General features: G+C 41.8%; 1 protein-coding gene across 1 annotated transcript in view; it reads right to left on the bottom strand.

Annotated features, from left to right (window-relative positions):
* LOC119425070 (calcium/calmodulin-dependent protein kinase type II subunit beta) overlaps positions 1-12,402 on the bottom strand; it is a 44,029-nt gene that overhangs the window by 19,903 nt on the left and 11,724 nt on the right. Inside the window, exons 3-5 of the mRNA XM_037692594.1 lie at positions 8,916-8,975; positions 7,404-7,458; positions 6,878-6,943 (exon numbers count right to left, since the gene is read on the bottom strand). Coding sequence (XP_037548522.1) covers positions 6,878-6,943; positions 7,404-7,458; positions 8,916-8,975 — 181 coding nt within the window. The remainder of the gene's footprint in view (positions 1-6,877; positions 6,944-7,403; positions 7,459-8,915; positions 8,976-12,402) is intronic.

Here is a 12,402-nt window from a genome sequence, read left to right as displayed (position 1 = left end):
TGACCCAAACAACGTGATATCTGAATCTGGACCTGGTCTCTTCGAAGCTGCAGCCCCCTGTACACTTCTGTCCATCTTTAGGACGACTGTACGGAAAGTAATTTCGTTGTACTTCACTGTGCAAGGATAATAAAAGCGTTCTGATTCTGATATGTTTTTAAATTACAACACTGATATGCATTGTTAGCTCAGTTTAAGGTTTGTGTCTGTTTTGACGCAATAAATTTCTGTGTTGATTTTTTTACACATTATTGTTCATATGAATCTACAGCTGCAAGCTTTCCTAACAATTACCAAAGTGCTTTTGTTGAGTAAAACACAGAATAAAAGAGTTGAAGCCTGCAGACACCAAAGGATTGTGAGAGCTAATGAAGATTATGTGCATCTGTGAAATCCTAAAGCCCACACATGGGGACGTGCACAAACTACAGTATATTGGTGCAGTTTGCCTATTTAAATGTGCTTTTATGCACACATTTAGAGGTAAAACTGTTTTTTATTTGTGTCAACTACAAAATGTCTGATTCTCACTGACCTGTGTTGTTTAAAACATACATTTATCATGAAATATGACTTTAAAATGGTACTTAATACTGTCATTTTCCAATTCTGTGATCAAAGTTAGGTGGAAAAAAGAGAGTTTGATGTGAAACAGCTGATAGTAGTCTGGCCTTGAGACGTCAAGCTTATCACACCACCTCTAATGAAAAGGCGATGATGAAAATAATATACAAAGCTTTGAATTTCACATTCCGTATTTTTCGGACTATAAGGCGCATTAAGCGAAACAAAACAGTCGGATAAGTCAAACTTTATTCAACTCATTAACAGTAACCACATTAAATTGGTTTGAGGTCAGTACGCACAACCAGAATTAATATATAAGGTGCACCTGATTATAAGGCTCACTGTTGATTTTTAAGAAAATTTAAGGAATCTAATTGTGCCTTATAATCTGAAAAATACGGTACAAGAGGAGATTGTTGTCACAAAAAAAGAAGCATCAAGAGAGGGAAAAGAGACACCGTTTTAACTAGGGGTTGAACGAGTATATAATTTTTAAACTCGACATTAACATAATAAAACCCGAGTAGAACTCGAGTATTTGATGATGTCATAGATCTCAAGATACAAAAATAAATAAAACCGCAAAAAAAGGTAATTATTTCCAAAAAAAAGACCAACAAAACATTGGGAGCGTATATTATGCTCCTAAAAATTTATCAGACTGCAAATAAGTCACAGGAAAAACTAAACCATTAGTTATTATTATTAAACTGCAAACGTGAAGAAACGCAGCATGTCAAAAACGAAACTTAAACCGAAACTGGTTCTGGTTCGGTGGATTGGACCCGGTGTTACACCATACTCTGTGACCTGCAACAGTGCAACACCGCCCCCTACGGTCATACAGTGGTCACATAATATGACGTCACTACGGATACTCAACATAACATTTTTAACATCAATAGATGTCCTAGCAATCGATGTGTAGATTACTAGAGTACTCTGTTAATGCCCTAGTTTTAACTAGGGATGCACCGATCCACTTTTTAAAATTTCCATCCGATCCCGATACCTAGATCTGAGTATCGGCCGATACCGATCCAGTTCCGATATCATGATCATCATTGATTTTATATGAGGCTGTAATATTCTCCTCTCAAGTACAATTTGTACAAATAATGCATGCATGTCCAAAAAGCCAACTTGAGGTAAGTTGTATTAATGTTGGATAAGTTTTAAAGTTAGAATTAAATTTTGCTAAAACTAACTTTACCGTGGTTTAATGTGGCGCTATGGCTCTGCAGACATTGCACATTGCTGTCTTGTTTTGTGGTGTTTAGTGTAAAATACTTCCACACAGCGGACATGTTTCGATGAAAAGTTTGTTAGCTGTTAGCAACAGTGCTGTTAACTCAGTCCTCACGTTGTAGCTGGCTGCAAACTATGAACTGGATTTCCTGAATGTGAGGCGGGTCTTATTACTCTGGGTTCATTAGACGCCGCCGTTCAGGAAATCCATTCCATAGTTTGAAGACAACATGCAGCGCCAACCACAGACATGCATGGATCAGAAATATAAGCAGGTGGATTGGAAAATCCGATACGTAAATTTTGCTGGTATCGGAGGCCGATACAGATACTGGATCGGATCGCCCCCATCCCTAGTTTTAACCTCTGGGTGCTTCACACAGGGTGTCCAGTCTCTGCCAGGACTGCCTGTCTTAAGGGGCGGCTGTGGCTGAGTGGTTAGAGCAGTCGTCCTCCAATGCAAGAGTTGGGGGTTCGAATCCACCAGCAGTCACATGCCCAAGTGACTGTTCAGTGTCTTGTCCCTGGGCAAGACACTGAACCCCTCATCGCCTCCGATGTGTGTCCCATCAGTGTATGAATGTGATAAATCACTGATTAGTCTCTTTAGAATGATTTGTTCAATTAGCTTTGTATAGATCTAGTAGAGTGCTGTATGAATGGGTAAATGAGGCACAGCTTGTGTTGTAAAGCGCTTTGAGTATCTCGATAAGATAGAAAGGCGCTATATAAGTACAGTCCATTTACCATTTACCATTTAAGGGCAAGCAGAGAGTCGAGGACAAGCAGAACTTGGACAGACAGGTCCCAGATTGAAACAAAAAATTAATGGGAAAAACGTTTTGATTTGTTTGAATTGCAATCCATGTTCTCAACAGAGAGCTCGTCACAAGAGGGTGTTTCCTTTTGTTTGTTTTCTAGACAAGAGGAGCCATTAAACAGCTTTTCTCTGTCACTGTGGTTTATTTTGAAAGGGTTAAAAAGTAAAAACTACGGCCACATGTGAGTTCAGCATCATTGCCAGAATCCATGCATTGCTGTCCAGCTGATCCACTGACTGGTGGAAATGAAAGAATATTAAAATCCCAGCAAGCAGAATTAGCAGCAGGATTATTTTCTGTGCCCAAAGCCTCGGCTTCATTGGAGATGATTTCAGCTGAGTAAACTTTAATTCACTCCAAGCTTTTGATCATGTCGACACGACCGCTGTGTGTCAGGAAAGACACGATGCAGCGGCTCTGTCGTGAAGCAGCAGTGGTGAATCTGTGCTTTCTTCTTTTAAACAGCTCGGCGTTGAGCTGGCACGTGTCATGTATTAATTCCTGCTGCACGAGCAAACGACTAAATGTGCATGCGTTGTGAGAAGCATGACGAAGTTGGTCTCATGTTTGTAGCGGTGGCTGGGAGGTGGTTGAGGAGTGAAGCAAGAGATTATGCAGGAAGCGCAGGAGCAGTCTGTCTTCAACTAGGTGTAAATTGCTCACGCCTGCTGAAATTATGGCAGCGTATCGTTGGTTTGTAAATCCTGAGGAGAAACAGGCAGCGTGAGTAAATGATGCACGGAAATTGGAATAACAACCAGATTCTGTGCATTTTTTTTTATGAATTTGAGCTTGAACCACTATTTGCTGCTGGAGCGGCTGTGGCTGAGTGGTTAGAGCAGTTGTCCTCCAATGGGTGTGGTGGGGGTTCGATTCCACCAGCAGTCACATGCTGAAGTGTCCCTGGGCAAGACACTGAACCCCTCATTGGCTCTGATGTGTGTCCCATCAGTGTATGAACGTGATAACGCTCTGATTATTCTTTGTATATAGCAGAGTGCTGTATGAACGGGTACATGAGGCACAGATTGTAAAGAGCTTGGAGTGTCTTGATAAGATAGAAAGGTGCTATATAAGTGCACTCCATGGACCATTTATCACTGCAACCTGACTTATGTCAGCGTGTGAAAAGATGCATTCGTGTGTTTTAGAATCAATTTGAGTGTGCACAGCAGAGCTAAAAGGATTAGTCTGAACGCCACAAGAAGTTCAAGTGAATAAAATATGTTGTTCTGTCGTTCGGGTGAACTGAGAGTTCAGCAGCGTACAGATGGAGCACAGACAGGAAGCCAGGAGTGAGAAACTGTCGGACAGAAATGAAGCCAAGCTAGACACGCACCCACACAAACACTGAACGCACATTTCATGCAGACATGGGAGACCGATGAGGCTAAACTGCATGAAATATGGGACTCGGATGAAAATCCTTTCATCTTACAGAAATAAACTAATGTCCTGCGCCCCTGCAGCTCAGCTGGTGCAACAGTGTTCATTAAATCTTTGAGTTTTATGTTAGAAATACATTTGTTGTGATTTTGATGATTTCAAGTGGAAACAAGAGCCTTTAAATTTGTGTTTGCTTTTATTGTGTGTTGGTGGGTTTTACCTTTCAAACAACCTTAAGGAGTTAATTTTTTAGCATTAAATTATGAATAATTTCACTTGGCAATCACTCAGATGTATTTATCTGGCATCCAAAAACATTTACAGAATTTAGAGAATTTTGTTCTGCGCATGCTGGTCACGCTGCACGAGTGCACCTCTGATAAATACAGACGTGACTTTTATTGCTGGAAACTGGACTCTGACAGGAAAAAGTGCTGAAAAAGATGTAAGAACAAACAAGTGTGAAGTGGTATCTCACTGGGCTGTGACTGCTGGTGACCAGTTGGTGAACGACCTCCTCCATGGAGTAGTGTCGTAGTACTCGAGACCGGTCTCAAGACTAAGACCACTTTTTGATGGTCTCGGTCTTGTCTTGGTCTCAGCCATTGAGGACTTGGGATTTTATTTCAAGTCCAGTCCACAACTGTGGAAACAGCACTAAATTACCAGAATATTGTCCAGTTTATTTGTTAACATCTTTGTTTTTATTGGATACAAAACGTACTGGTTCAAATCCAAGCAATAATGTGACTCACTGATAAATACATGTTTTTGTTACCGCTGTCACACCAACACCCTTTCACTCATATGTAGTTCTGTACCAAAAGAAAAATAAATTAATGTATTTATCAAATGTTTATAATTAAACTGATGACCTCATTATAAAGTTTGTATATATTTTTATAAAGACAGTCTTTTATAAAGTGTTACCGGTGCTGAAAGAAAAAAAACTAAATTCATTAAAACCATTTAATACAAGCTGCCTCTTTAAATGGACTGTACTTATTTAAAGCCTTTCTATCTGATCAAGACACTCAAAGCTCTTTACTCTACAATCTGTGCCTCATTTACCCATTCATACAGCTCTATACTAGATCTCTACAAAGCTAATTGAACAAATCATTCTAAAGAGACTAATCAGTGATTTAGATCACATTCATACACTGATGGGACACACATCAGAGGCAGTGAGGGGTTCAGCGTCTTGCCCAGGGACACTTCGACATGTGACTGTTGATGGATTCGAACCCCCAACTCTTGCATTGGAGGACAACTGCTCTAACCACTCAGCCACAGCCTCCCCTATCTTTAGTGAGCGTCCATCCATCATTTATCTTTACCCAGTTCTTCCTTTTTGGGTCGTGGGGGTCGCTGGTGTCCATGTCCAGCCATCACTGTGTGAGAGGCGGAGGACACCTGGACAATATTAGGCCTTTTAAACTTTGATTAAATACCTCAGATAATATTTTATCACTCACACACACACACACACACAGGTGCAGAAAGAGCTCCAGAGAGAAAAGGTCTGAGCTTTAAAATGGACCAGTAAGAAAGTGGTTCCTCCCCAGTTCTGTTTGTGGTTGAGATGCTCAAAAATTTTCAACATAAAGAAGCACTTTATGTCATCTGTGTGTTCTTTATCTTTAGTACGTGCAAACCATCCGTGCACATTTATTTCTTGTATATTTGCTACAATAAGCTACAATATATGTTTTTTTTTATTATCTGAAAAAATAAACAATAATAAATAATGAATAAAAGTTCAGCATCTTTTGACTTCATGCATTTCCTGTGAATCCTTTAAATGAAATATGAGTTTCCAGAAAGTTGCTATGGCCTGACGTGGAAAAATACTGTGAGAATAATAAAAAAACTACAAAAAGAAAGACTTTCATCTTTACTGATTTAGTTTGAATCTGATCAGAGGAAACCTCATGCTGCCACTTATCATCATGTCATGGACTGTTCCTGAAGATTTTAAATGAATGATAAAAATGAGGCTATTTGTTTTATATGGCGGATGAATCCTTTATTTCTCACTCAAGGAAGTTCTTCCAGTGGACAGAAGAGTTGTGGTGATAAGAACGCCGGGAGATGAAGATATTTACGGAGGATTTTTATAAACAGCTTCAAATCAAGCGCACTGCGTCTTTCATTTCTGTCCCCTTCTTTTCTTCTCTCTCGCCTCCACAAACCGCCTCCACAGTCAAATTGATTTAGGCCTCCTGCCTCCTGAGGGGCTACGAGTGGGCGTGTGTGCATCTAGTTTGTGTACGTCTCCTCTCTGAAAACCCTGACTCTGGGGAAAGCGCTTGGTCCTCCATTTGCAATTCAGCTCACAGAAAACCAGTGCAGAGCTGGGACGTGTGCGACACTAAATAAATGAATAAATAAACGAATAAATAAATGGCAAATAAATAAATACATGAATGAGTGAGTAAATAAATGAATAAATAAATGAATGAATGAGTGAATGAATGAATGACTACATGAATAAATGATTAAATAAATGAATACATGAATAAATGAATAAATAAAAGAGTGAATGAATGAATACATGAACAAATGATTAAATAAATGAATAAATGAATAAATAAATGGCAAATAAATAAATAAATACATGAATGAATGAGTAAATAAATGACTAAATAAATAAATGAATGAATGAATACATGAATAAATGATTAAATAAATAAATAAATAAGTGAAACCAAAAATTTCACTGCACTAATGAGAGGAGACAAACTCTCTGGGTTGAGTGCTGCAGAGGCAGCAGCAATGACACATTGAGAGGATGATGAAGATGATGGGGGGGGGGGGGCAGACATTATGAGATGCTTTTGTGAGGGGTTTACCTGGCATCTGCTTCACTGTAGTACTCCCTAGCCACAATGTCCTCAAACAGCTCCCCTCCTGTCACCCTGAGAAACATCAAGATGGGATTTAGATTTACATTTTACTCAGGCTGCAAACACACACACACACACACACAGATAGGAGGGGGATGTCCTCATCGGGGGAAACCCCGGCTGCAGGATTCTCTCCGACTGGGTTGTCATGGAAACTGGCTCCAGTGAGTGGGAGTTGTGGCTGTGTGTGTGTGTGTGTGTGTGTGCATGCACTAAAGTGGGAGCTGCATGGAGGGAGGGCAGGGTGGGTGTGTGCTGTTATGTAACGGGGAGAACTGCTTTGGAAGCAAGGAGGGGAAAAAAGTGAGGAGATGCGGCTGAAAAGTGAAGATCAGGATGCAGCGAGGTCCGAACAAATGGGGGGGGGGGGGGGGGTAATCAGACAATGAGGAGGATCAGCAGGAGAACATGAGGGGAACCAAGAGGAGTTCTAGAAGGAGAACAGGGGAGAGGAAGAGTGGAAGGAACTTACAGGTCAAAGATGAGGTAGTGGAAGCCTTCCTCAGAAATGCTGTCATGGAGACGGACTGGGAAAGACACAGCAGGAGAATTAGATGTTTGATTCTGGTTCTTCTTTTTCTTTCAGACAACAGCTGGAATCAGACTGTTCATGTAAACACAACCTGACGCTGACAAACGTTCCTGAGGTCAACACACGTCATGTGTTCAGGCTCAGAGCTGCTGCAGCTCGTCACAGAACGACACCCACAGCACCCAAATCTGTCAGCACTGTGAAATACATGCTCGAGGACACTGCAGCCTAATGTGTGTGTGTGTGGGGGGGGGGGGGGGACACCACAGAATTTCTGTCAGACTTGATCAGATTTGATCCACATGGAGTTCCTGTCTTGAGTTTAAACCAGGATAGACTCCAGTTGCTGCTAAAAAAAAGTCCTCATTTCCCAATTAACTCCAGAACAACACCTCTGACTAATAAGGGCGATCAATAAGCAAGAGACAGCATGAAGACCAAGGAACTGTTCACACACATCAAAGACAAAATTGTGGAGAAGTAAAGATCAGGGTTGGTTTACAAACAAAATATGCAGCTGAACATCCCACAAAGCACCATTAAATCCTTGATTAGGAAATGGGACGATGATGTCACCGCAGAAAACCTACGAGACGATTGTCCAGTCATGAAACATCTGGAACATGGAGGACATTAGAGAAATAGGACGGCCCTGATGGAGCTGAGCATCTCTCCTGAAGAGATGGGATGATTATTAGAGCTGCACGGAGCTGAGCTTCATGTCAGGGTGACAGAAAATAAAAACATTTAAAAAGCCGGACTGTTAGGGATTTCTTTCTCAAACGTAAAAGATGCAATGGTCAGGTGAAAGCAAACTTACAATTTAGACCAAAATGGGACAAGGCCACAGCTGGAAAAGTTACCACCTCTTATCATGCTGAGTGCCATCCCCACAGTGAAGCATGGTGGTGGCACCATCATGCTGCGAGGCGTCTTCAACAGCAGGGACTAAAGAAAGTGGTCAGAGTTGAAGGAAAGCTGGATGGAGCTACAGATGAATTGTTTAGAAGAACTTTGAGGGCGGGGCAGAGGTTTGTCTTCCAGCAGGGCACTAAACACTCCGCTAAAGCAACACTCCAGTAGATTAGGGAGAAACAAAAGGTCATTAAGAAAGACCTGAAGAGACTGAATGTCAGCCATAACTGTAGAGGCAACCTGAGGAGGAAACTGACCTGATGCACCTGAACGCAGCAGAGACTTTCAATGAGCTGCAGACAACCTGCATCCTCTGACCTTCGACCCCACTGACTGATTGTAGACAACTCTTTAAAGTGGGCAGATATTTATGGGATTATGGTGAAATATGTCAATAAGAAAATCATTTTATGATATCAAGAAGTTAATAACAGTATTATTGTTTTGCTTCTTTTCGTTTATCTCAACTATTGACCAACTAAAAATACACATTCAAGTTGATTTATTCAAAGTTTGAACATTTGTAAAAAGCCTCACCGATGTTGGGATGTTTTAATAATCTGCAGATTCTGGCTTCTCTCTCCAGCTTCTGATGGTCTACGAGACAAATGTAACAAAAAGGTTTAGTTCAGTTTTTTACACAAGTACAAGGCTAATAAAATAAATAAAAGCAACTACTTCAGAAAGTTACAGTTACCCAATAGAAACTTATGCAATAAAATAAACACGTGGATAATAAGGACAGTAAAAAAATTAGCTTTTGTACAAACGTACAATTTATCTTCTTGGCTTATTGCTGATAGTCTGATGTGTAGAGGATTACTAATAACTCCATCTCTTTATACACCCCCACCCTGTGCATTTGGAACTAATAAACACATTTAAGTCATGGAATAATATTGTGTAAAGACATTTTTTAAAGCACAAGAATGAACAAAAAAATTGTTATTTAGGTTTCATGAGTTCTGTGATATTCAGAGTTTTACTAAAACTTTGACCCACTGAGAAACTTGATGAAGTCACGACCACTCAACAGATAAAGAAACCCCCCCCCCCCCCCCCGCCAGTTAATCCATCCATCCATCCATTACCTGCGTCTTCCCCCCAGTAAAAGAAAAGAAACAGAAAGCAACAATAAATCAAAATGAAACCAAGAATAAATTGAAGGGAAGAGTTCGAGCAATTAGTTGACTTCATTGTGCAACTTCTGAATAAATTGCCCATTTGTTTCAAAAGTTTTCATCTTCCCAATGTATTCAGTTGATTTTGATTTAACTGAACTGAACTGGACTGTGCAGAGAAATGTTTACATATATATACATATACATGCATATACAGTATATATATATATATATATATATTCCTGGTTCAACTGGTTTAACCACTTGGGACTGCCCCCGACAACCCCCTGCTATCTCTGTACAAGAGGATGAAGTAAGGAGGCTTTTTAAAAGGCTGAATACACATAAGGCTGCAGGCCCAGACCTTGTGTCACCCTCCACACTGAGACATTGTGCTGGAGAGTTGGCTCCGGTCTTCACAGGGATCTTCAACTCTTCTCTGGAGTCATGCCACATCCCAACCTGTTTCAAGTCCTCCATCATCGTCCCTGTCCCCAAGAAGCCATGTGTCACAGGACCAAATGACTACAGACCTGTAGCTCTCACGTCTGTAGTCATGAAAACCTTTGAACGCTTGGTTTCATCTCACCCCAAGTCCATCACCAACCCCCTCCTGGACCCCCTGCAGTTTGCCTACAGGGCCAACAGGTCTGTAGATGACGCAATAAACCTGGCTCTCCACTTCATCCTGCAGCCCCTGGACTCCCCAGGAACCTACGCCAGGATCCTGTTTGTGGACTTCAGCTCCGCATTTAACACCATCCTCCCTGCTCTGCTCCAAGACAAGCTCTCCTTGCTCCATGTACCTGACTCCACCTGCAGGTGGATCACAGACTTCCTGACAGACCGGAGTCAGTGCGTGCGGCTGGGGAGAGCTGTCTCGGACACTCGGACTGTAAGCACAGGATCTCCACAGGGCTGTGTGCTTTCCCCCCTGCTTTTCTCCCTGTACACCAACTGCTGCACCTCCAGCCATGACTCTGTGAAACTTATTAAGTTTGCAGATGACACCACCCTCATCGGGCTCATCTCGGACGGTGATGAGTCTGCATACAGGAGGGAGGTGGACCGGCTGGTGACCTGTGTAGTGAACTAGGCCTCAGGTCAAATCTGGCCTTGAGGGGCCTTCCTGGAACAAGAACTGTATTTCATTGATTTGAATCCAGAAATACAGGTTGACCCATCCTGAGACTTTCTTTCTTGAATTAATCAAGTGAAAGAACACTCTCTTTTCTATTATCATTACTATTTTACAAATGTTTGATAATCAAATTGTGTTAGTTCAAACCATTTTTAGATGTTGCAGTGAACTAATCATTTTTAATTAACTGTGAAACAGTAATAATGATTTTTAATCCTCATGCAAAGTAGAAATCATGTTAAGGTCTGTTACAGAGTAATTATGCATTTTCTGATTTTCTGTCTTTGAATGAGCAGTGTAAGTGGTCCAAGGTTGGAGTCAAACGCAAACAAGTTGTTGGAACGAACTGTCATGTTTTTAAATCCTCTCAGACGTAAATAGAGAAGCTGGCACCTGTTTTCACCCAACTCGTCCAAACATTTCTCTCTCTGTCTCTAAAAACATTTTCAATCTGTTCCAAAACACTTTCTGTTTTTCTGACTCCTAGTGACCTCTTACGTCACAGAAACACACCCCTGTCTGGTCGATATTGACCAATCAGGAACCTCCCAAATGAACCGGAAATAGAGCTCTTTAAATGTCGGTACTTCCTAGTTCAAACAAGTCGGGTGGAGAGTTTGCAGCTCCAGTCGTTTGGGAGAACAGAAGTCCAGCCATGATCCGCAGCTCTTCGAGTCTTGTGGGAATTATGCAATCTTCCACATCTGAGTGGAACTTCTGACGGACTCCACTCATGTGAAGTCCACTCGTGAGGTGAACTGTTGTTGATGAAGTCCCGCCACCACTCCGGACGGTTCTCTGCCATCCTACAGAGACGCTGGACCGGTAGCTTAACTGGAGCTCCGTTTCCACTGATTCATCGTCAGAGAGGTAACGAGTCGAGTTTACTACCGAGCGTACTGAGGAAAGCTGGGTTCGAATGGAGGGTGCCGTTCTGTTCAACACTTTTCACTCACACACACCATCTCCCTCCCTCTAAACTTCATCTTTCCATCTTTAAAATTCTTCTATCCTGCTAGAAATCATTCCAGATATTTCCAGAAATGTCTGTGGTGAAGCTTGAGGTTTTCAACCATCGCCGTATGGTTAATCAAATTGTACAGCTTGCAAAATTAGCCATGTTGTTGTTGAAATCATTTTGCCAAATTAATGTAAATGTGTGATGTTAAACTTTGATTCTGTAAATAAATGACGCATTCATTTGATGGGTCAAAGAAAATTAACGTCTCACGATACATTTTATTAAATTCAATGCACGACATTATACAGTCCAGAAAAATGAAAGAATCCGTTTAATTTATGAATATATCACAGAATATGTTCATCTACACCTGGTGCAGCAGCAACAACCTGGAACTCAATGCCCAGAAGACAGTGGAGATGATTGTGGATTTCAGGAAAGCCACAGCCCCTCTGCCCCCCCTCACCTGTAACGATACCCCCATCACCACTGCGAACTCTTATTGGTTCCTCAGCACCACCATCACCCAGGACCTCAAGTGGGAGCCGACCATCAGCTCCCTCATCAAGAAGGCCCAGCAGAGACTGTACTTCCTGCGACAGCTGAAGAAGGCCAAGCTGATGGTGCAGTTCTACACGGCCATCATCGAGTCCATCCTCAGCTCCTCCATCACGGTGTGGTACGCCGGGGCCACTGCCAGGGACAGACTCAGACTGCAGCGCGTTGTGCGCTCAGCTGAGAAGGTGATCGGCTGCAGCCTTCCATCCCTCCACGACCTGTACGTCTCCAGGACTGTGAGGC

The sequence above is a fragment of the Nematolebias whitei genome, chromosome 18 (assembly GCF_014905685.2).
Source record: "Nematolebias whitei isolate Nwh7 chromosome 18, NemWhi1, whole genome shotgun sequence".
Classification (NCBI taxonomy): Eukaryota; Metazoa; Chordata; class Actinopteri; order Cyprinodontiformes; family Rivulidae; genus Nematolebias; species Nematolebias whitei.
Note: the sequence above shows the minus strand (reverse complement) of the source record. Positions and strands in the feature narration are given on the sequence as shown.